The 27,320-nt window shown below is 42.0% G+C and overlaps 2 protein-coding genes across 2 annotated transcripts in view; one reads left to right on the top strand and one right to left on the bottom strand.

Moving 5' to 3' along the window:
- LOC120716418 (B-cell receptor CD22-like) overlaps positions 1-2,493 on the bottom strand; it is a 29,423-nt gene extending 26,930 nt beyond the window's left edge. Inside the window, exon 1 of the mRNA XM_040003960.1 lies at positions 2,487-2,493. The gene's annotated coding sequence lies outside the window, so the exon portion shown is untranslated. The remainder of the gene's footprint in view (positions 1-2,486) is intronic.
- LOC120716419 (golgin subfamily A member 6-like protein 7) lies at positions 1,179-24,892 on the top strand. The gene is made up of 4 exons (XM_040003961.1): positions 1,179-1,341; positions 11,860-11,862; positions 15,084-15,093; positions 23,127-24,892. Exon 4 carries the CDS (start codon positions 23,426-23,428, stop codon positions 24,752-24,754), a length of 1,329 nt encoding a protein of 442 aa, XP_039859895.1. The 5' UTR covers positions 1,179-1,341; positions 11,860-11,862; positions 15,084-15,093; positions 23,127-23,425; the 3' UTR covers positions 24,755-24,892.
- The last annotated feature ends 2,428 nt before the right edge of the window (positions 24,893-27,320 follow it).

The raw sequence follows: 27,320 nt of genomic DNA, 5'->3' as shown, positions 1-27,320 counted from the left end.
GAAGCCAAGCAGGAAAGATAAGCGAGAGGGAGAAGGAGAAAAATGCGACCGCCTCCGTCAAGAGCAAAGAGAAAGAAAGTCTGCTCATAATGTTGCCATTGCATTTACTGTTATTAATGAGTATGAATTAAATGTTGGGACTTATCAGCTCTTTATATTGAAACACTCTCGCTCTCAGGCTCTGTTACACACCAATTAACGGGAAGCCTCAAAACCAGTGTTTTATCTATAGTGGAAGTTTTGTTTTGAAACCAAAACCAAAGGCTGTTTTAATGTAACAATAACTGAAATCTGAAGACAGCCCATCATTTTTATGTTTTATGCTTTCTGTTGTTATACCATGAAGTTAAAATACTTTGGTCATTTAAAAAAATGGATCTAGGAAGAGAAGTGTGACAGTGTAATGTGGTTTAGTTTACCGCATAAAAATTTAATTCTATTTTTGTAACTTACTTTTAAATCCCCAAATACTTTTAAACTTTCTTGATGCATTCTCAATCATCCAGGAAAGTAAATCTCCAAAAGTTGATTCTGTTCATCTGGACGTAGTGTTTTTTTGGGAGAAACATTTTGTCAATCATCCGAGTGACTTCTTCAGTCTCAGCTGACTGCAGGTTTCCCCAAATCTTATAAACAGTACATGTTAGGTATTTTAGTACCATGGGAGCATTTACTGGATATTGTTTTATAGTGACATTATGCAGGAAAACTCTGTCATTCAATAAGGCCCCTTTGTTTTAGTTATTTTTCTCTTTGACCCAAGAATTGATGTGTGAGAATCACAGGCTGGTACAAGGTTGAAATACCACAGAGATCACTCCCTCAGCTACATTAGTTTCTTAATCTCTTAGGAGACGCCTGTTGAAGGCCAGATGGTTTGTTTCAGAATTCACTAATGAAAGAACTCTTTATTTCGTGCCTTGAAAATATGTCGCTGAGATAATCACAATTGTAGCTGAACTGATAAACTATACAAAGGATGCTTCTTCACCCAAGGGCAGGAAGACGCTCCCTTATCTTGGTCTGTACTGGTTTAAACTGATAATCTGCTGTCTCATGAATTTTACCCTCTATATAAACTGTTGTACTTGTGAATAAAGTTGAGTCAATTTGGGAAGACAACCTGAAGCAGTCTCTGTTTTCTTGTTCTCCCAAGCTGCTCCCGAGCTCGTACTAACACGCTGAATGGCATGCTTGAATATTACTTGAGAATATATTTGACTGTGTTACAGACTAAGGGACATTCTCTGCTGATAGGTGAAGGTACATTCTCTGCTGATAGACGTCCACGCCTCGAAGGAAGTCGATCCACGGATTAGGCCCTGGAAACCGTTTCCTTCAGTACATTTGCATAATGACTGAAACCAGCCCACTGAAGGAACAATGGGTGTTCCCTCTAAGCTGTGCGCGTGCGCAATTGCTGACAGCCTTATGTGCTGACACCGGTGTTTTAGCTAGCAAAGCGGCGTGGCTGATGTGGAGTGAAGCCACGTTAATCACAACGTGTACAACCATTGGAGATGTGAGCAGGACAGATGGAACAATTGACGGAAAAGTGTGGACTTTATACCAGTTTTTAAATTGTGTTGATAGGCCACATAAAACCAGAGTTATGATAAAAATATCTGCAATGTTTGGTTTTCTTCCTGAATACTATCGTTGTTTATATTTACTGCAGGAAGAAACGGTAAAAACAGCATTTTATAAGGAAAACGCTCGAAAGCACTCTCTGCCTGCGAGCAAAAACAAAAACAAAACATCCCCCGCCCTTTCCTATTCGTCGAAAAATGTACCATGTCAACCAATCAAAGAATGATATGGCAACATGGCATTTAGTTGTTTAGGAAGGGGGAAGTTTTAGGAGTGACGGCAGTGTTTTGAGATGTAAGAGATTTGCCACGTTTAGTGAAAATCTTGTGTAGTTAGTGTGTAGTGTAGTCAATAGTTTTGTTGTGTGTGTCAGAACAATGAGGCGACTGCTGAATGTTACAGGTGTTACAGGAGTGACACATCTCCTGTTGTCAGGCCTGCAGGTATCAGACTGTTCTTCTTCTTTATCTCATAGTGGACAGAAATTATTTTTGGAGTGGCACAAATAATTTGTGTGGCAACAGATTTGATGCAGAACAGCTGATTGTTCTGTAAATAGTTTGAAATGTTCATTTAAAAAAAACACCTTGGCTGCATTTTTAGGTAAACAGCTGCAAAAAACTTTGTTGTTTGGAAAACTCAGACTCATAATTCAGTCAGAGCTTTATAAAAAAAAAAAAAGAAAGTTGTGTTTTCAAAATTGGAGTTCAAGTTATTTTTTTTACTTCCAATAGTGTTAACATACTACACCAGTCATGAACAAGATGTTTTTTAATTTTCATTGTAAGTGGGCTAAAGCAGTTAATTAAAAGTAGTCTAACACAAATGTAAATGCTGTAATTTGATTATTTTAATAAAACATGTAACTTGGATGAATTCGATGCTGGCGTGACCACAGTGCACACGTCTAATGTTGCTCACAGTGGTCCAAGGGACCGCTCAGGGAGTTTGTGTGTTCGCTCAGACACATGAAAAATTAGAGGGAACATTGCTCATGACCATTGATCAACAACCACTGACCAAAACCCACTGATCAATGGCCATGAGTACCATTCACCGAGAGTTGGGGAATGGCTGCAATCACAGCATTGAAAGATAGCAAAAGATGTACCCTTAGGCCCCCTCCTCGATTCAGAGATGGTCTTTCCCTTTTCACGTAAATGGCCTCCTTGACGCCGCACTCAAACCAGCGTTCCTGCAGTCAGCTGAGACTTAAGAAGTCACTTGGATAAGTGACGAAACGTTTCTTCCACAAAACGCTACGTCCAGATGAACAGAATCAACTTTTGGAGAGATACGTTTAAACTGTTTAACTCAATTTTTTTTCCCCTTTAATCTGATTTTCACCACTTTTCAGACAACTAAAGAAGACACTGAAAAGATGCTGAGAAAAAACGCCATCCTTTCTTGAATTAAATTTTTTTTTCAAACCTATAGATGACCTACAAAAAACACCCAGGGACAGCCTGCATTCACTTAATGAACGGGAATTCAGTCCAGCATCTTCACTGAGCTCTGATGGAAGTTCAATAACACCTCGAGAGAGTCACACTCCCGAGGAGCTCAGGGCTATCCTAATCAGTAGCCTAAAGCCCAATATGTTAGCTACTAATAATATCTTTGTATTGTTTTTGTTCAGACCGATGTTCACAGGCTTGCTCCTGTTTGTTGTTGTGGAAAAATAATTTAAGCATCGAAATGAAAACGATTTCCTAAAATTTATTGAAAGAAAATTCAAACCTTTGCAAAGGGATCAACAGGGTTTGTACCAGCATTGACAAAAATGCTCAATTATAGCAGCTCTTGTATATCCGTCGCATGGATGCAGTCTTGTCTCATCAGTGGTTGGGAGTGAAATTCTCAGCTACAACTTTGTACAAGAAAGTTACAAATACATATCAATAGTACACAGAGGTTAGAGGAGGTGAAACACACATTTTCCATCACATTTATCATTCCCCTTCATCAAGACCAGGTATTTAAGGAGCAGCTGTGGCAGCAGTTCTCTTCCTGATCATTGTCTCCTCTACAGCATTAACTCATGCACACATCCCTGTGGTGATGATCACTTTGTGAGTCTGACATAGAAAGCAAATAAGTTATTTTGTCCTGAGTTAATGCCCCTTAAAACTGACCTATTTCAGACTTACAGTTCAATACTATACAATATAGCAAATCTCCAACTGGACAGTGTTAAATAAAATTATTTCCTTTTAAACTTGAAGCTTTGAACATATTTCTTTTTGATTGGGACAGAAATTAATATGAAAAAGGCTCTTTTCAAATTTGTTTGGGTGAATGGAAAATATTTTTTGTGGTATCGTAAAAAAATATTTGTTATATAAATATATTGGTATGGAAAACATTTATTATTCATAGATACAAGCTTATGTTATTCATAGATAGAATGAGTGTGATAAAGGACATAGTGTGTTGTTACATTGGTAATGCCAGGAGAGGCAGTATTGGTTCTGTAAGAAAGTGGAAGAAGAGAGCGTCCTGCAGGAGGCAGTGAACAGACACTGATGTTATGAACATGTGGCTAAGAGAAGGTTCAGTAAACAAGTAGCAGCAATATTCCTGTGTGAGGCTCAGTCATTTCACTTTTATTTTTTGAAGATGCACTTGGGGATGAGTTCCTGCCCCAAGTGGAGGAGTTCAAGTATCTCGGGGTCTTGTTCGCGAGTGATGGGAGAAGGGAGCCGGAGATCGACAGACGGATTGGGGCTGCAGCTGCAGTAGTGCAGACGCTGCACCGGTCCGTCGTGGTGATGGCCACGAGGTGTGGGTAGTGGCCGAAAGGACGAGATCGCGGATACAAGCGGCAGAAATGAGCTTCCTCCGAAGGGTGGCTGGCCTCTCCCTTAGAGATAGGGTGGGAAGTTCGGCCATCCGGGAGGGGCTCAGAGTAGAGCCGCTGCTGCTCCACATCGAAAGGAGCCAGCTGAGGTGGTTCGGGCATCTGACAAGGATGCCCCCTGGGCGCCTCCTGGGTGAGATGTTCCAGGCATGTCCCACCGGGAGGAGGCCCCGGGGCAGACCCAGGACACGCTGGAGAGATTATATCTCTCGGCTGGCCTGGGAACGCCTTGGTATTCCCCCGGATAAGCTGGAGGAGGTGGCTGGGGAGAGGGAGGTCTGGGCTTCTCTGCTTAGGCTGCTGCCCCTGCGATCCGGCCTCGGATAAAGCGGATGAAGATGGATGGATGGAAGATGCAACATCCTAAAGGTGTATATAGAAAATATGTTGATCCTGAAGCATTTATTGAAGCTTCTGAGCTATTTGTGTAATCTTCTCCTGAAGTTCTCGGGTACATTTGGCCTTTCGATTGGGAATTTAACATCTCGTACAAAGTTAAAGACCTTTATTTAAGTTTGGTAGAATTCAACAAAATGCAACATATGCAGCAAAACCTTGATCCCCAGGAAGGGACCTCATCGGCCGCTGTTAGTCCTAAGCAGCAAAACCCAAACCCAAGAGGGAAAAACAAGACACCAAATGAGGGGACTCCATCTGATGCTGCCAAACCAAAGGGGGCAAACAAGAAGAAGATGCAGAAAAATGCAAACCCAAACCCCAGAGCCAGAAACCCTGGACCCAATCGAGGGCCTGTGCCACATCAGCCCAATGCCCACTTTAAACCCAATAATGGGCCTGGGCAACACTGGCAAAATCCACAGTTTTTGCCAAAACGAGGGCCTGTGCCACATCAGCCCCATCCTGACCATAAAACCAACGATGGGCCACCTCAGCCACAGCCTCACTTAACACCAAATGATGGCAGTCGTCCATACAATGAGACTGATGAACTGGGTGCGCTGAGATTCCACCTGCAGGAGGCTCAGCACATGTGCAAAACCAATCTTTATAAAATGACAGCTGCAAACCACAAAGCTGCTGCAGCTAAAACTCAGAATGATTGGGTTCGCCTGCAGCTACAGTGCTGTAGACAAAACGCTCAAAAAACCATCCTTGAGCTCCAAAAACAGCTGGAAGAGGCTCGTAGAAAGACACCCGAGGAGAACTTCACCCCTGAGGTGAGTGAGACTCCTGTTGAAGACAGCAACACAGCTGTCACAACTGCAGAGCTGAGTGTGGACGCTTCAACACAAACTGCAGAAGCTCCACACACAGACTCTACAGACGTAAAAACTGTTCGAGAAGCTGAGTTGGAGGTCCAGTGCAAAAAACAGCAAGAAGAGATCGAACAACTCCGTGAGCAGCTCCTCAAAACTCAAAAGAATCTTGAAGAGGAAGTTGCAAAGCGCAAAGATCAGTAACAAAGAGTCAACTGTGAGCTCGCTGAGATGAAAGAAAAACTCAGCACCAGTGAGGCTCTTTGTGAAAAAAATGATTTGAAGGCACAAAACTTAAAAGAAAAGCTGGAGAAAACCAAAGCTTCCCACCAGAAAATCGTGGAGCAAAACCTGGAGAACACAACAATCCGCAACCAACTCGGGCAAACAGAGGAAGAAAAGATCACACTTCAGGAGTTTTTGCTGTCTCTGCAAGAGACAATAAAACAGCAAGAAGACCAGTCCAACGTTGCCAATCCTGAAATTGATGAATGAATTCGGCTATGTTGTCTGTTAGACAGTTGTTTTTCTTTATTGTTGTTTTTATATTTGTTTGTAGTGAATGCTACTGGAATGTATGGATTAAGCTACGTAGCCAAGATGATTAATAATTTAACTGTTGTACATTTGTGATGATGATGATGATGATGATAATTCATGATTTGCATTGTTGCATAGACTTGCATAAAAATGTATTTGATTACCGGTGAATTGAATAGAACTTGATGTGCTAATGGACATTTTTCTGGCCTACAGGTCAGGTTCTCCCCCCCCCCTTTGAATTGATCTTCTTCATATTGAAGTGGCGAGCCAGTAGGACCATTCTTTGTTTTTCCCTCTTTTCCCCCACTTTGCCGTCTTTGGATTACGGACATATTTCCCCATTGTATGGAGCTGGACCCTAAGGAGGAATACCTTAAAAGTGAACTTTAAAAAGAAAAGGACCAAAAAGGACTCTTGCACAGAAAATCACAGCAATTAATTTTTTAATTAATTGTGGGCATTTATTTATGTTGTGTGTTGTATTAATTATTTTGTCCCCTTTCCCCCATTTATTCAATATATTTTTGGTACAAGATTTTGCAGTCTTTAGTCTCGTCATTTACACCATCTAGGCTCCATAAAGAACTATTTCTTCTGCGCGTCAGTCAGTAAACTTGCCCATTGCAATAAAACTAGCCCTTAAATACCTTTGCGTTACACGTGGCGAGCCAGCCAGGAGCCTGATGTGTTTAATGAGTGTTTTTTTGTTTGTTTTTTTGTGTTATTTGATTATTTTTTTTTAACTTTTTATTTTGTACTTTTTCCAGTTTTATAGTACATGCAAACAAAAATACGAAAAAAGAAACAAACTTTAAAATAAAAGGACACCTAATCTGTGGAAGGGGGGGGGAAACCAACAAGGAGAGGTCCCTGCCTTATGGGGCGGAGTGAGTCTTATAGGCTATCCATTTTGTCCACTATTTTCGGTGTTTGTCAGATTTCAGTCTCAAAGTGTAGGTCATTTTCTCCATTATGTCCTCGATTACATCAGTCCATTCTTCCAATTTTAAAGGGTCACTTTTCAGCCAGTTTTTTGTTATTACCTTTTTGCTTGACAACAACATAATTTTAAACAAGTAATGGTCCTCCTTTCTTACATTTTCCCATATTCCAAAATACATTACTCGTGCCTCACACAGCACGTCATACCCCAGCACTTTCTTCATTGTTACCGCAATGCTTTCCCAGTAAGGTTTGATATTTTTACACTTCCAAAACACATGAGAATGATTGGCGTCCCAGTCTCCACATAATCTCCAGCATTGTTGGGGTGTTCTCAGCTGCTTGCTTTTGATATAAGGAGTAATAAAGAACCTAATCACATTTATCCAGCCATATTCTCTCCATCGTCTAGAGCTGGTGGAATTATGCTGTGTGAGACATACGGATCGCCAGTCATCCTCTGACAACTCAAGATGTAATTCAGATTCCCACTTTTGTTTGATATATAATGTTTCATTCCTATTCAAATTTTGCAGGCCATTATATAATTTCTATAAAATTCTTGGAGGATTTTTATATGCACCTGTTATTATTTCTATTATATGGCTCCCTTCTCTCAAGAACTTCTTCCTAATTTCTGTATTGTAAAAATGTCTTGGACCGAGGGTGGCTGATCAGAACCTGACAGCCTTTATGGAAACGCCCAGGGACAGCCTGCATTCACTTAATGAACGGGAATTCAGTCCAGCATCTTCACTGAGCTCTGATGGAAGTTCAATAACACCTCGAGAGAGTCACACTCCCGAGGAGCTCAGGGCTATCCTAATCAGTAGCCTAAAGCCCAATATGTTAGCTACTAATAATATCTTTGTATTGTTTTTGTTCAGACCGATGTTCACAGGCTTGCTCCTGTTTGTTGTTGTGGAAAAATAATTTACGCATCGAAATGAAAACGATTTCCTAAAATTTATTGAAAGAAAATTCAAACCTTTGCAAAGGGATCAACAGGGTTTGTACCAGCATTGACAAAAATGCTCAATTATAGCAGCTCTTGTATATCCGTCGCGTGGATGCAGTCTTGTCTCATCAGTGGTTGGGAGTGAAATTCTCACCATCATGTAGGCACCAGTTTGGTAATGAAGTGTGTCGTGGCCTTGAGCAAAGCTTAGTTAGAGTTTATGAAGACTGAAAAACAACTACAACTTTGTACAAGAAAGTTACAAATACATATCAATAGTACACAGAGGTTAGAGGAGGTGAAACACACATTTTCCATCACATTTATCATTCCCCTTCATCAAGACCAGGTATTTAAGGAGCAGCTGTGGCAGCAGTTCTCTTCCTGATCATTGTCTCCTCTACAGCATTAACTCATGCACACATCCCTGTGGTGATGATCACTTTGTGAGTCTGACACAGAAAGCAAATAAGTTATTTTGTCCTGAGTTAATGCCCCTTAAAACTGACCTATTTCAGACTTACAGTTCAATACTATACAATATAGCAAATCTCCAACTGGACAGTGTTAAATAAAATTATTTCCTTTTAAACTTGAAGCTTTGAACATATTTCTTTTTGATTGGGACAGAAATTAATATGAAAAAGGCTCTTTTCAAATTTGTTTGGGTGAATGGAAAATATTTTTTGTGGTATTGTTACGTTCTGGTCCCGGCAAGTAATCAAACGCAACAAAAGTTTTGCCCCACTCACTTCCCACCCACGCACAAACCCCAACAAAGACACCTTTGTCAAGTATTTAAGCAGCCATTTATTTTCATCGGCAGTGAGCAATGCCAAAACAATAAACAAAACCCCCTAAAACCCACTCCCTACACTTCCCTACAAAAAAAGAAAAACAAAAACAAAAGACAAGTCTCTTACCTAATTACCTAACGAAAAACAGGAGAAAACTTGTTCAACAAAAGAAAACGGCTTCTCACGCCTACTAGGCTGCGACAGTGAAAGTTATACAGCAAAGGTACAAAAAAAAAAGTGACCGCCACTTGTTAACCTATTTACAATTATTTACATGGCAAGGCTAGAGGTACACGTGAATACTCCAGCCTGCACTACAATAACACAACACACAACTCCGTGATCGAGTCAACGGGGTTCCCCAAAAGCACTGCCAGGTGACTGTCATCCGGACGTTAAATACTGGAGGTGGTCCATCAATTATCCAGTCCGAGGATAGGTAAAGACTCCACCCGGATACTTAGCAGCCACGCCTAGGTGTCCACCTTCTAGGAGAGGGAAAAAGAAAGAAAAGGGAAAATACCACCAACCACCCTCCGGTGGGAGGCACAATACCAACAAACACATCACTGGGTCATAACAGTTTCCCCCACCCAAAAAAAATCAAACATCCAACCCCACACAAAGATGTTTGATTTAAGCCCTAGAGAGGGCATCAGCCATAACGTTCTCTAAGCCCTTTTTATATCGGATCTCAATGTTGAAGTCCTGAAGGAGTAGGGACCAACGCATGAGGCGCTGGTTGCTGTTTTGCATCCGAGATAGAAACTGGAGAGGGTTATGGTCAGAGAACACGATGGTTGGAACAGGACTAGATCCCAGGTACACTTCAAAGTGCTGCAAGGCCAATAGCAAGGCTAAGGCTTCCTTTTCAATCGTGCTGTAATGCAGTTGATGTTTTAGAAATTTTCTAGAAAAGAAGCAGACTGGGTGGTCAATGCCATTTTCATCCTCCTGCACGAGCACTGCACCTGCCCCCAAAACACTGGCGTCCACCTCAAGCTTGAACGGATGTGTAAAATCAGGGGCGGCCAACACCGGAGCACTACAAAGGAGAGCTTTAGCAGCTTCGAAAGCGAACTGACATTTCTCTGTCCACACAAATGGCGATTTTGGACTGGCAAGACTGGTTAACGGGGCTACTACCTCAGAGAAGTTTTTGCAGAACCCACGGTAATAACCTGCCATGCCCAAAAAACGCCGCAGCTCCCGGCGAGTCTGTGGAGCTGGAAAGTCTAATATTGCCTGCACTTTCACAGCAACAGGGAGGACTCTACCTTGTCCTACTTGTTTCCCTAGATAGGTTACAACCGCCTTTCCAAACTCACACTTAGCCAGGTTCAGTGTCAGAGAGGCATCATGCAACCGGTCAAATATTTCCCTGAGAATCTTGAGGTGTTCAGTCCAGGTGGAGGAATAGGCCACTATATCATCCAGGTACACTTCGCAATTTACGACTCCCTGTAACACAGTGTTCATCAGTCGTTGAAATGTGGCGGGGGCATTTCTCAACCCGAACGGCATGACGGTATATTGCAAAAAATGATCGGGTGTAACAAAGGCACTGATTTCTGATGCGCGTTGAGTTAAGGGGACCTGCCAGTACCCTTTTAAGAGGTCAAGTTTGGTTACAAAGTTTGCCGAACCCACACGATCGACCAGATCATCCATACGTGGGAGAGGAAACGAGTCGGGTTTCGTAACAGCATTTACTTTTCGGAAATCATTACAGAAACGGGGAGTTTGATCGGGTTTTGGAACGAGAAGTGATGGTGAGCTCCAAGAGCTATTACTGGGAAAAGCAAAACCGTGGTCAAGAAGATACTGGACTTCTTGCTGCATAATGGCCCGCTTAGTGGGATTTACCCGGTATGCATGCTGCTTTATGGGCTTATGGTCACCCACATCAATATCATGACTTAATACATGCGTTTGAGTGGGGATGTCACCGAAAAGAGCAGAGTAGTTTGTAATGAGCTCACGGACATCAGAATTAGCGGGATCAGACAGGGGTGCCAAATAGGCATCCAAGTCAGCCAAGATTTCAGAGTTCCTAAGACGCGCACCCGAAACAGAGGTGTGCCTGTCATCCAACCCGTCATCGCCGGGACTATACAAGGGTTGAGAAACGGATACCGACACAATAGGTGACACAACAGGTGCCAAACTAGAGCGGTCACGATCAATGTATTCCTTCAGCATGTTGATGTGACAGACGCGACTTTTCCTCTTACGATCAGGGGTTAACACCACATAATCTGTCTCACTTAGTTTGCGCTCAATGACATACGGACCGGAAAACTTTGCTTGCAGGGAAGAACCAACAACCGGCAAGAAAACCAACACGCGGTCACCTGACTGGAACATCCGTACTACAGACTTCTTATCAAAATGTGTTTTCATTCTAACCTGAGCCTTTGCTAGCATGTCACGAGCCAAAGCACAGGCATTATGTAGCCTCTCCTTAAACAAACTAACATAGTCCAGAATATTTTCTTTCGGCCGATGACTATCTGAGAGAAATTTCTCTTTCAGGAGACGTAACGGACCGCGCACCGTGTGGCCAAAAACCAAATCAGCTGGACTGAACCCCAAAGACTCCTGACATGTCTCCCTGACGGCAAACAACAGTAGTGGCACCCCCTCATCCCACTCACGGCCAGACTCCGTGCAAAATTTGCGAAGCATGTTTTTTAGGGTTTGATGGAACCTTTCTAATGCACCCTGACTCTCCGGGTGGTATGCGCTCGAAGTGTGATGAGTGACACCGAGCTCTGTCATGACCTGGGCAAAGATTTTAGACATAAAGTTTGTGCCCTGATCAGTTTGGATGCGTTTAGGCAACCCGAAAGTGGAAAAAAACTTAACTAATGCTTTCACAATCCCACGGGTTTTTAATGAGCGTAGTGGAATGGCCTCCGGATAACGAGTGGTAATACACATCATGGTAAGTAGGTATTGATTTCCGGACTGTGTTTTAGGAAGAGGACCCACACAATCAACAATGACATGTTCAAAAGGTTCCCCAACAACCGGGATGGGTTTTAGCGGAGCAGCGGGAATCGCCTGATTTGGTTTACCAGCAAGCTGACACGTGTGACACGAGCGGCAGAATCTTACCACATCAGATTTGAGACCAGGCCAAAAGAAATAACGGAGGACACGGTTATATGTTTTTGTGATTCCCAAGTGACCGGACATAATGTGGTCATGTGCCAAGCTTAGGACCTGGGGACGAAGCGACTGCGGAACAACAATCTGCTGCACTCCCTCATGGGTGCAGCCAGAACTGGGAGTCCAGTAGCGCATCAGCACCCCATCCTCAATAAGGTAGGACGCAGATCTCCCACTCTTAGGCTCTGTCACATACGCCCAACAAGATGACAAGCTCTCATCATTTTTTTGAATTTCTATAAGCTTGTCTTTATCTACTGACAGAGTCATAGTCTCCTCATCCGGCTGAAGTGATACAGAGACAGGGGTACCTTCACAGGCGGGTCGCAAGCTCAGTGGGTCTGAAGCGCTTAAGAAAGAGTCGCTAAGATCCACCAAGTCACCCTGTTTGCGTGCCTGCGCACGTGTCACAGCACACACAGGAAACAAAGGAACAGCATTTGATGTGGCACAATCGAAACCACTATTATCTGTAAGTGGTATATCAACTACTTCTGGCGACGGAAAAACTGTGCAGCCAGCTAGATCGTTTCCCAAAATGATGTCAATACCTGCAACCGGTAACTGGGGTCGCACCCCAAGCTTAACCTCACCAGACAAAAACTGAGACGAAAGCTGCACCAAATGTAAAGGAACCCGTATTACACACATCCTAACTCCCCAGGCTAACACATCAGCCCCACAATAGGATTGAGCTGAAAACGGTAAGACCCCCTCACGAATGAGCGACTGTTTCGCACCAGTGTCTCGCAAAATACTGACAGGAGCCCGCCGATCTTCTCCTATCAAGGAAACAAAACCGTTTGACACAAATGGCTTAAACTCCTCATCTACTTTATCATTTTCGGGTACCATCACCTCCCCCAAAGGAGGAGGGTTTGTCTGTAGAAGGTTTATTGGGGAAGGAGATGCACCCTTCCTGGTCATTTCTTTTCTTTTCAGAGCAGGGCAAACCGCAATAAGGTGTCCCTGCTCATGGCAAAAAAAACACACGCGGTTCTCAATGGATGAGGGGATGGCACGGCGGGTGCCCCTTGGAGACCATCGGGGCGGGCTACCGGAAGACGGAAAACTGTGAGCAGGAGCCGAAAACACCACTTTGTGTGTCAACACAAACTCATCAGCCCGTATAGCAGCAGCGGCGAGAGTCGTAACCTTCTGTTCGTTTAAGTAGGTTACCACAGTGTCTGGTAGTTGATTTTTAAACTCTTCTAACGTCACCAACTCACGCAGGTCTTCCAAGGTTTTTACTTCTGTAGCATGACACCACTTATCAAACAGAGTTTTCTTTTCTCTGGCAAACTCCACATAGGTCTGGTTGGCGGATTTTTTTCCATTCCTAAATCTCTGCCTGTAAGCCTCTGGCACAAGCTCGTAAGCGCGCAGGACAGCAGCCTTCACCACATCATAGTCAAAACTGTCCTCCAGAGAAAGAGCGGTGCACACCTCTTGAGCTTTCCCCACCAATCTACATTGGAGTAAAAGAGACCACACATCCTTTGGCCAGTGCAGCGCACCTGCGATACGTTCAAACACTGTGAAATACGAATCCACCTCAGTTTCCCGAAACGCCGGCACCATTTTGATGTGTTTACTCACATCAAAGCCACCACCTGGCATCGGGGCCGGTGGCTGCGGAGATGGCGACTGCGGGGATGATGACTCCGGGGAGGGTACCTGCGGGGATGGTGACTGCGGGGCTAACCGAGGTACAGGAGGACTGGCAGACACAGAGGCTCCCCTCTCTACCTCCAGAGCCCTGATCCTCAAGTGCATAGCGTCCACCTCCAACTGCTGTTTCTTTAGCTCCACCTCCTTAATGCGCAGCGTTAACCGCAGCTCCTCCGCAGAAGGGCTAGGTGGAAAAGGGAGATTTTTCAGTGGGGCAGAAACACCAGCAACAGCCCCCAGCTCAACCCCCCCTGCAGGACCCGGCTCACCAAACAACCCCCTGTCCGTCAACTGGACACACAGGAGCTCCCTAAGCTCTTTCTTCTTCGCAGTCAACGGCACAGTCACATCAAAGAATTCAGCAACAAGCAAGAGGTCAGCCTTTTTACACCTGTCCAACTTCTCCGCAGACGGGCTCAGAGTGAAGTCCTCCAACTTAAACTCCATCCTAACACACACACACACACACCCCCACACAAGAAAAAACCGCCAACCAAGAAAACAAGCCACAAAAAGAACCACCAAAGGGACGAGCCCCCAATATGTTACGTTCTGGTCCCGGCAAGTAATCAAACGCAACAAAAGTTTTGCCCCACTCACTTCCCACCCACGCACAAACCCCAACAAAGACACCTTTGTCAAGTATTTAAGCAGCCATTTATTTTCATCGGCAGTGAGCAATGCCAAAACAATAAACAAAACCCCCTAAAACCCACTCCCTACACTTCCCTACAAAAAAAGAAAAACAAAAACAAAAGACAAGTCTCTTACCTAATTACCTAACGAAAAACAGGAGAAAACTTGTTCAACAAAAGAAAACGGCTTCTCACGCCTACTAGGCTGCGACAGTGAAAGTTATACAGCAAAGGTACAAAAAAAAAGTGACCGCCACTTGTTAACCTATTTACAATTATTTACATGGCAAGGCTAGAGGTACACGTGAATACTCCAGCCTGCACTACAATAACACAACACACAACTCCGTGATCGAGTCAACGGGGTTCCCCAAAAGCACTGCCAGGTGACTGTCATCCGGACGTTAAATACTGGAGGTGGTCCATCAATTATCCAGTCCGAGGATAGGTAAAGACTCCACCCGGATACTTAGCAGCCACGCCTAGGTGTCCACCTTCTAGGAGAGGGAAAAAGAAAGAAAAGGGAAAATACCACCAACCACCCTCCGGTGGGAGGCACAATACCAACAAACACATCACTGGGTCATAACAGTATCGTAAAAAAATATTTGTTATATAAATATATTGGTATGGAAAACATTTATTATTCATAGATACAAGCTTATGTTATTCATAGATAGAATGAGTGTGATAAAGGACATAGTGTGTTGTTACGCTGGTAATGCCAGGAGAGGCAGTATCAGCTCTGTAAGAAAGTGGAAGAAGAGAGCGTCCTGCAGGAGGCAGTGAACGGACACTGATGTTATGAACATGTGGCTAAGAGAAGGTTCAGTAAACAAGTAGCAGCAATATTCCTGTGTGAGGCTCAGTCATTTCATTTTTATTTTTTGAAGATGCAACATTCTGCTCTACCAGGTGTAACAATTGAGTTTAACATCCAGGCATCCATGAAAACGGAATTTATGACATTTAACGGAGTTAGAAGTTAGCAGGAAGTTAGCTCGCTAGCTTCTATCTAAATACAATATAGCATGTCCTGACTGCGGGGTACAGCTCTGTTATCACTTCCAACTAGTGATGGGATTTCTGGCTCTTTTTAGAGATCCGGCTCTTTCGGTTCGGCTCACTAAAAAGAGCCGGCTCTTTCGGCTCCGAACCGGCTCTTCAGGTTGTTTTGTTGCTTTAATTCATTTATTATTAACAATAATATAAAATTATGCACAAAAGGAATTACTAACGTAAAAAAAAAAAAAAGTGGTTTTATTTATATATGTTTATATATAAATATATGCGGTGGCCCCTAGAGACAAAACACGTACAAACTCCAAAACACATTTCTAGCATGAACTGAACTTCCAAATCAGAGCTACTAGATCACTTAAATTACACAATTGAAAGCATATGTGTGTTGTTTGTGTATTTATACACAGGCACTCATATATATTCAAATAATTTAAAAAAAAAGTTCATTTACCTGTTACTACCACACACCAAATCCGGTCGTTGGTACTTGCTGGCTTGTGTAGCCACAAGATAACAAAAGCTCAACACTGCGCCCAGCATCCTGGAGCACTTCTGTTGTCTTTTGTACGTGTTTTGAGTTTTTATGTGCTTCGGAGTTTGTACGTGTTTTGAGTTTTTATGTGCTTCGGAGTTTTTATGTGCCTCGGAGTTTTTATGTGCTTCGGAGTTTGTACGTGTTTTTACGTGTTTTGGAGTTTGTACATGCTTCAGAGTTCGTACGTGATTTGAAGTTTGTACATGCTTCAGAGTTCGTACGTGATTTGAAGTTTGTATGTGCTTTGTCTCTAGGGGCCACTGTAAATATACTTTTATTTATTCACTCCACATAAAATGTAATAAATAAATCATATAATACAAAAATCAACTATTCACATTTCAACTTTTAACTATTTAAATTTTCAGCTTTTTCCTTTTACAAATTTAAAGTGAAAACAACACAAAACACTGCAAACCACAACACAATTAAATATAAATTATAATATGAAAACAAAAAGAACATGCATATTCTCTGTCATATGGGCCTGCATGAATAAACTTTCTGAATCCTTTATCATCTGCAACCGAAAATAGTTGTGGATGATTACTATCCGGTTGTTCAGTGATGACGCGACGAATCCGATGAATCCTACTTCCGGGTCTAAACGCTCCTGTGTTCAATATGACACAATGCTGTGTTCCTGGTTGTTTTAACCAATCTGGCTCAAAACAGCAGTCTAATCTGTCATTTTACCGGTTTCCTTGTGAAAAGAGAGAGAAGAGGAAGTGGCTGAAGTTGATAGGTATGTTACAACTCGTAAGTGAATGAATAAATTTGTAAGATAAGAGCTAGTGGGCTCTTACTTTAGTTAGCTAATATAGCTAGTGATGAACAATTAAAACCCGCTACTAAAAGACAAACTGGCTTTTACGAGTAATTGTACTTATATAGACAATGGATTTTATTGTGTGTTTTTTAATACAAAGACGTTGTTGCATTTTTGAAGTCATTTTTATTTCTCCAAGCAAAGATTGAGAGCTAAGGGTCACTTCGCTATATATATGAACCTTAGTTACCTTTCGACCCTCAGAGGAATAAAAATTACGTCCAAAAAGCGATGTCTATGTAAGAAAATACATTACAATCCCCAGCCTATGTGCCAGTTAATTACCAAAATAAAGACCTAACCAACAAATAGCTAGCAAAGGTTGCCAGTACTTATCTTTCTGGTAAGCTTAAAAGCAAATTAGTACAACGATGTGTAGGGATGGGTATCGTTTAGGTTTTATCCGATACCGGTGCCAAATCGGTACTTTTGAAACGGTGCCGGTGCTCAAACGGTGCTCAAACCGGTGCTTAAAGAATGGAGAACACAAAATTGGTCCAAAAACCTCTCATGTTCAGCTGGTTTTTGTAAAAAAATAACAATGTTAGCCTTTTCTGCAGCTATCGGGCATATATGGTATCACTCTTGGCTGGAAGCAGTGCTTAAACAATGGAAAAAACACAAACTTTATCCAAAAACCTCTCATGTTTAGTCGTTTCCCTCTTTTTCTTTGGTCATTTTAGCCTTTTTGGCCAGGGTGAAGGGAGTATCTGCCATCAAACAAGAGGACAGCCGCATGTAGCTATGATGAGGTTTGCTAGTTCACCTTACATGCATTAATGTAATAACGTGGTTAGCCTACTCAACATAAATTACACACGAACAACATTAAGCTACTCACGCAGAGAAGAACGACTGCTGCTGCCATCATCATCCGTCATCATTTCTGCTACACTGGCAGGGCTAGGGGCCAGGACTCTCCTCTTCGTGTTTTTGGGGATGTTGCTAACTCCGGGTCTGATAACAGGCACCACACCCGCAGTAGATGCGCTCGGTGTGAGGTCTCGCAGCAAGCTATCAAATACAGCGCATTTCTTGGCTTTAAAAAAACAACGCTATGCATCGCCAGGTGTTTCATCGGATTCGAGGTGTTACCTCCTTTGACAGTATCACAGTATCACCTTAAAGCACTTGTTGCAGGCTGCTGAGTTTGCATATTTTGCTGTGAAGTACAGCCAGACTTTTGACCGCTTCGCATTGGGCATTTTTAATCTGTAGCTCTGCTCTAAAAGAACGTACGTACCTGGACCCGCCTACTATCCTCGGAAACGTAAAATGATTGGCTAGAAGTGTATCACAGCTCAGGAAAAAAAAGCACCGAAATGTGCGCTGCTTTTCGGTCTGGTTACTACCGTTTATGTCAGAACCGGTGCCATCATGCACCGGACACCGGTACCCATCCCTAACGATGTGTAAGAAAAGCATCTGGACTTCTTTAAGTTTTAAGTTTCTTGAAGCTTCTCTCATCTGGATGAAAGAAGCTTCTCTCTATTATTTATCTCTATTTTTTTTTTCTATTAATCATAAGTAATGGAGGGCTAGCGTATGATCTGAAATTTCTCTCTGCCTTTTTAAACACTTCCACAGATGTGAAAACTTCACCCCAAACTGCAACTCAAGAGTCTGCAGTTGGCACTTCCCTCAAGGAAAAGCTGCGGGGCCAACAAGATTTGCATGGAACGACGGGAAGTCTTTTCAGTTCCCAGATGACCACAACCCTGTTAGAAAAAAGAAGAAAAAAGAGCAGGTCCCAGCTATTGGTGAAAATCAGAGTGAAAGATCAGATGAGCTACATTATTCCAACAATGCAGATACACAGACAGCTTCTGCAAGTTCCACAAGTTCTTCCCAAAGTCTTCTGGTGCTAGAGATTCAGAATGACATGCTAAGAATAGAGAATGAAAAACTTAAAAAACTAGTAGAGAAGCAGAAGCAGACTTTCTCATTCAGTCAAATATCTGACAATCCTGAAAGGGTCCAGTACTATACTGGATTGCCCGATGCTGCTTCTGTCCTGTTTTTAGAAGCGCTTCTTTCCAGATTTGATCTTAAATATCATTCTGATTGGACTGTCCAAATGATGCCCCTAATTGACCAGTTATTTCTAACCCTGATCAAGCTCAAACTTAATTTTGGTCATGAAGACCTTTCAACAAGGTTTAACTGCAGCAGAGGCACAGTAACTAATATTTTTACAACAATTGTTAGTGCACTGTATGACATTTTGTATGTTGGCATGCTGGAAAACAACATTCCCTCGAGAGCCAAGAATCAAACATCGCTGCCAGATTGCTTCCAACCATTTCCTAACTGCAGGATTGTGCTTGACTGCACGGAAGTTTCTGTTTGTAACACAGAGAGACTTGACACACAAAGTCATTTGTACAGCCAGTACAAAGGACAGACCACACTAAAGGCTCTAATTGGTGTGGCTCCTAATGGTGTAATAACCTTTGTAAGCAACTTGTACGGTGGAAGTGCCTCAGATAAGGCCATAACAGCTGACTGTGGAGTACTGCAACATCTACAACCAGGTGACATGGTCATTGCAGATAAGGGCTTCACAATTCGGGACATCCTACCAGAAGGGGTCTCACTGAATATTCCGTCCTTCCTCACCAACGGACAATTCACACAGGAGGAAGTGAACAACAACAGGAAGATTTCCTGTGCAAGAATACATGTAGAGCGTTCCATTCAAAGACTGAAAGTTTTCTCAATTTTGCATCACATCCCATATCAGTTAAAAAAAAATATTAATAAGATCTTGAAAGCATGTGTGTGTCTTACAAATTTACAAACACCTATTCTCCGTGAAATTGAATAAATTATACCTGTGAGAGTTCAGAGGTAAAAGTGCATTGTGTCATTTTCTAACTACTTGTGGACCAGAAAACACAACTGTTGAATAAGTTTACTTTTATTATTTATAACTCCTAAGTGTTCTGGATTGTTTTGTGTGTATACTCAGGATGTTACAACATAAAAACAACTTAGTTGCATAGTTTCAAATTGAGAATGGTCTCATTTGTGATTCGTATAATGTTTTACTCTGTTTTTATCAATGGCTTGTTACATTTTTCATTCCATTCCAGCTTCCTGATTACTGCCTAGTTTTCTTGCTATGCATTTTCAATTAAAATGAAGAATACCAGATACATGTGTTACTCTTTATTTTCAGGAACAGTTTGTCCAAAACATTTTATTTTTTCAAATCAAAAATTAATATAATTTAAAAATTTATCTGAATATATTTACAAAGTTACAATGACAAAAAATGTACAATTTCCAAATATTTACAAATAGTTTTAAAATTAACTATAAACGTTTGGACTGATAAATTACTCATGCTGATATGAATTCAAAGCTGCGATAAAATATGGGGTAAAAAAAACTTCCCGGTAGAACGTTTCCAACGCTTCAATGTTAACAGCCCAAGTTTGTTCTCTATCCACATGCAAGATGAAAAAGTCACATGGAGTCCAAACAATAAAGTGACAGCTTTTCGCCCCTGTGAGATAGAGGTTGCCCTGGATCTGATGCCAGTAGTTGTGATTCTTTTTTAATACCAGGGAACCACTTGCCTCATCCAGCTGTAGGAAAAAGTCCTTACTTTCTGCAGCCTCCAATACAGTTTTGGCTCTGGCTGACCATGGGCATTTCACCTCAATGATGCACTTATTAGAGACAGTCCCATCTGGAGAACCACCAAGCAGGCCACTGTTAGATAAAAACAGTCCCCTCTCCTTGATAGCTGCACCAGTACAGTCAGTGTACAGCTGCTTGGCCTTTGGCTCATGAAGGATCCCCCAATCACATGCCTTTGGGGATGAAAATAAAACTTAGTCATAAAGGAATTCTTAGATGCACAGACCCTTTTTACTAACAACTTACTTTAGATCCTTCTGTCAGGTTGTACTGTCCAAGCAGAGTCTTAAATAAGGAAGGGGGGTATGAGCGCCGCTGGACTGCACTCAGGACCAAACCGAAGTTGCTGGCTGTGATTCTCTTCTTGCAATATGCTGACCTTTTATAAAGAAACACAAAATAAGAGACACAGTTAACTAAAATTTCCTACTTAACACTTAACAGAATTAATTTCAAAGCACTTTCTTACCACAATGCATTCTTCGTTTGCCCAACTGTTGCTTCCTCGATCTGTTTCTTCTCTTCGTCAGACACAGCCAGTGATGCCAAGAGATAACGAGCCTTGTCTTCTGCTTGGGAAAATCCCAGGTTCCTCAGCACTTCATCAAATGTCTTGGCTGGTTTAGCCTAGATTTAAAGCAAAAGGATTTTAAAGGTTTTAATGGAACCAAGCAATTTTGACCACAGAATAGACAAAGTCAGGTACAGAGTATATAAAATACATGTAAAAAATAAAGTGAGGACAGTGGAAGCAAACAGTCTGCTGTATGTAGTTTACAAGAGTTTACATACATGTACAATTTATACCACATGTTAAAGTAAATATCAAAGTACCTGGGAGCATTCAGGACTCAAAATCCAGCCCATCCCAGTAAAACGTTGCAATTTCGATAGGGATGCCACTGCCCATTCCTTGTCCTCCTGGGAGACAGGTCTTTCGATTCCAGCTGAAAAAAAAAAATGCTTTTAGTAATCTGAATAAATAATAATTATAGCATATAAAACACAATGCTTTTTAAAAAGTTAAGAAAATAATTATTATAATTAATTCAAAGAGCAAATTTTAAATAAATAACTGACCTTGTGTTGTTGAGGGTGTCATCACAGACACTCTCTTGGCAGTAATTTCTTCTGCTTTGCATGATTTTACCCTCTTCCACACACATTCCACGTCAGTGCGAGACACATTCTTCTCCACCCAAATCAACAATGCCGCCATATGATGGCACTTATCATTGCCAATCGGGCACTCACAGGAGCTGAACCTGACTGACTGACCCTCAACATGCACCTACATTGAAAGAAAGTTAATGCTTACCCTAAACATTCTAACAAACACTTGCAGCGCTGCTCTGTGTACTGGTACTAGGTTAACTAGGCTAATATAACTGGTACTAGGCTAACATTACTAACTCTCCAAAACCTCCATGTTATGTAGATTTTCATCAGCCGAGGGAGGTCAACAGTGATCACTGACTGTTTTAGGAGATTTTTGAGATTAAATAGAAGAAAATACATAACATTAAATATGTTAACAACACTACTTTAGGCCCGGAAGTAGGATTCGTCACGTCATCACTTAACGACCGGATAGCAGCTCTTGTATATCCGTCGCATGGATGCAGTCTTGTCTCATCAGTGGTTGGGAGTGAAATTCTCACCATCATGTAGGCACCAGTTTGGTAATGAAGTGTGTCGTGGCCTTGAGCAAAGCTTAGTTAGAGTTTATGAAGACTGAAAAACAACTACAACTTTGTACAAGAAAGTTACAAATACATATCAATAGTACACAGAGGTTAGAGGAGGTGAAACACACATTTTCCATCACATTTATCATTCCCCTTCATCAAGACCAGGTATTTAAGGAGCAGCTGTGGCAGCAGTTCTCTTCCTGATCATTGTCTCCTCTACAGCATTAACTCATGCACACATCCCTGTGGTGATGATCACTTTGTGAGTCTGACACGGAAAGCAAATAAGTTATTTTGTCCTGAGTTAATGCCCCTTAAAACTGACCTATTTCAGACTTACAGTTCAATACTATTCAATATAGCAAACCTCCAACTGGACAGTGTTAAATAAAATTATTTCCTTTTAAACTTGAAGCTTTGAACATATTTCTTTTTGCATTGGGACATAAATTAATATGAAAAAGGCTCTTTTCAAATTTGTTTGGGTGAATGGAAAATATTTTTTGTGGTATCGTAAAAAAATATTTGTTATATAAATATATTGGTATGGAAAACATTTATTATTCATAGATACAGATACATAGATACAAGCTTATGTTATTCATAGATAGAATGAGTGTGATAAAGGACATAGTGTGTTGTTACACTGGTAATGCCAGGAGAGGCAGTATCGGTTCTGTAAGAAAGTGGAAGAAGAGAGCGTCCTGCAGGAGGCAGTGAACGGACACTGATGTTATGAACATGTGGCTAAGAGAAGGTTCAGTAAACAAGTAGCAGCAATATTCCTGTGTGAGGCTCAGTCATTTCATTTTTATTTTTTGAAGATGCAACATCCTAAAGGTATATATAGAAAACATGTTGATCCTGAAGCATTTATTGAAGCTTCTGAGCTATTTGTGTAATCTTCTCCTGAAGTTCTCAGGTAGATTTGGCCTTTCGATTGGGAATTTACCATCTTGTACAAAGTTAAAGACTTTTATTTAAGTTTGGTAGAATTCTATTTCAAAGAAAAGCAAGACTCTCTGCTAAGTTGATGAAATCACATTTTGCATTCTAAGTGGATTACATCGCACTCCATTTGCACTCCCTGACATGACACTCCAGATCAAAGGATCAAAGGGAAATTGAGCAATAACATTAAGTAGGACACCAGCGTGCTCTCAGTATGTCTCAGAACTGTGCAACTGTATAGGAACACACCACGAGCCAACCTTTAGTCAAAGATTTGACACGTTAAGTGTATGCAACAAACCCAAACCCCGATCGAATAGAGAAAATATCATTCGACATTGTAAGACAAAAGACAAGAAAAATGCAACATATGCAGCAAAACCTTGATCCCCAGGAAGGGACTTCATCGGCCGCTGTTCACCCTAAGCAGCAAAACCCAAACCCAAGAGGGAAAAACAAGACACCAAATGAGGGGACTCCATCTGATGCTGCCAAACCAAAGGGTGCAAACAAGAAGAAGATGCAGAAAAATGCAAACCCAAACCCCAGAGCCAGAAACCCTGGACCCAATCGAGGGCCTGTGCCACATCAGCCCAATGCCCACTTTAAACCCAATAATGGGCCTGGGCAACACTGGCAAAATCCACAGTTTTTGCCAAAACGAGGGCCTGTGCCACATCAGCCCCATCCTGACCATAAAACCAACGATGGGCCACCTCAGCCACAGCCTCACTTAACACCAAATGATGGCAGTCGTCCATACAATGAGACTGATGAACTGGGTGCGCTGAGATTCCACCTGCAGGAGGCTCAGCACATGTGCAAAACCAATCTTTATAAAATGACAGCTGCAAACCACAAAGCTGCTGCAGCTAAAACTCAGAATGATTGGGTTCGTCTGCAGCTACAGTGCCACAGACAAAACGCTCAAAAAACCATCCTTGAGCTCCAAAAACAGCTGGAAGAGGCTCGTAGAAAGACACCCGAGGAGAACTTCACCCCTGAGGTGAGTGAGACTCCTGTTGAAGACAGCAACACAGCTGTCACAACTGCAGAGCTGAGTGTGGACGCTTCAACACAAACTGCAGAAGCTCCACACACAGACTCTACAGACGTAAAAACTGTTCGAGAAGCTGAGTTGGAGGTCCAGTGCAAAAAACAGCAAGAAGAGATCGAACAACTCCGTGAGCAGCTCCTCAAAACTCAAAAGAATCTTGAAGAGGAAGTTGCAAAGCGCAAAGATCAGGAACAAAGAGTCAACCGTGAGCTCGCTGAGCTGAAAGACAAACTCAGCACCAGTGAGGCTCTTTGTGAAAAAAATGATTTGAAGGCGCAAAATTTAAAAGAAAAGCTGGAGAAAACCAAAGCTTCCCACCAGGAAATCGTGGAGCAAAACCTGGAGAACACAACAATCCGCAACCAACTCGGGCAAACAGAGGAAGAAAAGATCACACTTCAGGAGGTTTTGCTGTCTCTGCAAGAGACAATAAAAAAGCAAGAAGACCAGTCCAACGTTGCCAATCCTGAAAATTCTCCAGCCCGAAACGAGACACTCCAGGAGAAACAGCCAGAAAAAGAGGAGGCCAGCGCTACCAAACCAGAAAGTCCAGAGGCCCGAGATGACCAAGTGCCAAAAGAAAAACCAAAAAAGAAAAAGAAGCGCAACTGGTTTTGGAGACTATTCACTTAAGTGACTTCCACTCCGTCTCCTATAAAATCACAGTAATATACAACTAAATATTATCAGTCACTTCTAGTGCCAAAACACCCATTTAAAAGCATATTTGCTTTAATAGTTAGTTGTGTATAACTTTGTCATCGGCTACACCCCCAACCGGTCGCGGCAGATGGCCGCCCCTCCCTGAGCCTGGTTCTGCCGGAGGTTTCTACCTTTTGAAAGGTAGTTTTTCCTCCCCACTGTCGCCAAGTGCTTGCTCATAGGGGATTGTTGGGTTTTTTTCTTTAGTTCAGTTCAATTCAATTCATTTGTATGTAAATACTGTTGGATTGAATTGAACTGAATTAAAGAAGATTTTTAGGAGACAGAGTAATCACTGAGTGAACCAGGGTATTATAACATCTTACCCATGAAAAACTACGATCAACCAATTAAATAAACAGTTGGATTTAACAAAACATCTGAAGTGTTATAACAACCTAACAGCAGAAATAAAAATGTTTACATCCTGGTTGAAAACATTGTTCTGTGAATGATATCCACTGTGTCTGTGCTGTTGATGCCTTTTGAAAAAAAAAGTCTAAAGTATTGTAGTTGAGCACAGCTCCAGGTTTTGTACAGAGCACTTTCCATTTGCTGTAACTTTACTCTGCTATCTCATCAATAATGGATTTGATCATCATCTGTTCCCTGAATGCAATTGACACCCTCTTCTCAACGAGAAGCCTGGGCTCGGGTGGGCCTGAGTGTCCTGGAGGTACTTTCGCTGCCGGATACACGGGTGGCCAGGTCGTGTGCCTGCCGGGACTGTTGAAAAGTTATTAGCTACATTTGCAAAGCCCTTTATTAAAATATGCTTTCATGACATTCTTGTTTGTCGGACGGTGGTCAGAGCTATCAGTGGCTGATGAGTGGGACATGAAATGTCACCTCTCGGGACACTGGGGAGGGAGCCCGAGTTAGTGTCTTGGGTTGAGAGATACTGATCTCAATAAACAGCTTGAGGATCTGCGGCTGTATGGTCTGGACACTCAGGTGAGGAGAGGAGCTGAGCTGGAGACATCTGACAGAGGCCCTGGTTCAGAAGATCTTAAACTCCCAGTTTGAAGTGAAGACAGAGCTGAGTGTAAAAGCAAAGATCTCAATTTACTGTCTGAGCTACGTCCTTATCTTCACCTATGGTCATAAGCTTGATTTAAAGATTGAAAGAATGAGATCACGGATACAAGCAGCAGAAATAAACTTTCCCTGTCAATCTTTTCTGTTCTGCGAGAGCAGACATCTTTTTTTCTTTTTCTTTTTTAAGTAGAGCAAATATAACTGTGCTTTAACGAATATGATTGTTTCCTTGCATGACACATGGAGATGAGTTCTCCGTCATAAATGGTGTGGTCACCTGCAGGTTGAAGGTCATTGCAACTCCAACCCACACCCACTGCTACTGTACTTAAAAGAAGTTAGGACAACATTAAAGACTTTGTTCAGGTAATTGCATTTGGATCACCTAAATCATGCCTGGACTGACAAACAAATCATCCTTATAGATGTTACAACATGCCAAGCTTCTGTTGTTGAATGCAGCAACCAGCAATGACACTGGACTGTCATTCCTACCGGAGAATTGTAGTCTGATTGCATTACCAGAAAGTAACCATTTCAAACATTGAGGACAGCTATCCGGTTGTTCAGTCTGACGTCACTAGCCGTGTCTGGACCTAAACTCCGCTGCAGGTCCATATATCAAACGATCACTATGGCATTACTGAGAGTTGAAAAACTGTCTAAAGTCTTTCATCTTTAATAAAATGATCAGCGTTCTGCTCTACCAGGTGTAACAATTGAGTTTAACATCCAGGCATCCATGAAAACGGAATTTATGACATTTAACGGAGTTAGAAGTTAGCAGGAAGTTAGCTCGCTAGCTTCTATCTAAATACAATATAGCATGTCCTGACTGCGGAGTTTTGGAAACAAATTAAAACGTACAGCTCTGTTATCACTTCCAGCATAAATAAAGACAGAAAACTAAACAGCAGTGAAGTTTGTAGGGTTACTGAAGTTGGGCTAGCTGGTATATAATGATGTGCTACGTGACCGCTAGCGACACAGCTATGTTAGCATAATATAAACAAGCTAACTTTTTTTCCACTCGATAAAAGTTAACATAACATTAAACATGTTAACAACACAAAAGCCATATTAAACGCAGACTACTTTAGGCCCGGAAGTAGGATTCGTCACGTCATCACTGAACTAGTACCTTGTACTTGGATAGTACTAGTACCTTGGAATCACACAGGCAAATGGCAACCATGAAGAGGCCGCTTGGCAAGCTGCAACCACCAAACACCTGCAGAGAGTAAGGTGACTTCTGAGGAGTCAGCCAAATGGGGAGGACAAGATCCAGGGCAACATCTACACCCTGCTGTTCGTCAGATACCCTGCTGGGACAAGAAGTTGGCCAAAGGAAGCAATAAAGCCACTGACCTTATCATGCATAGAGGGTTTCAAAGCAACAAACAGCCAAGTTTATAAGGGTGCAGGCTGACTGAGACTAACTGAAACAACAACAAAGCAG

The sequence above is a fragment of the Simochromis diagramma genome, unplaced genomic scaffold (genome assembly GCF_900408965.1).
Source record: "Simochromis diagramma unplaced genomic scaffold, fSimDia1.1 OVJJ01000325.1, whole genome shotgun sequence".
In the NCBI taxonomy this organism is placed as follows: Eukaryota; Metazoa; Chordata; class Actinopteri; order Cichliformes; family Cichlidae; genus Simochromis; species Simochromis diagramma.
Note: the sequence above shows the minus strand (reverse complement) of the source record. Positions and strands in the feature narration are given on the sequence as shown.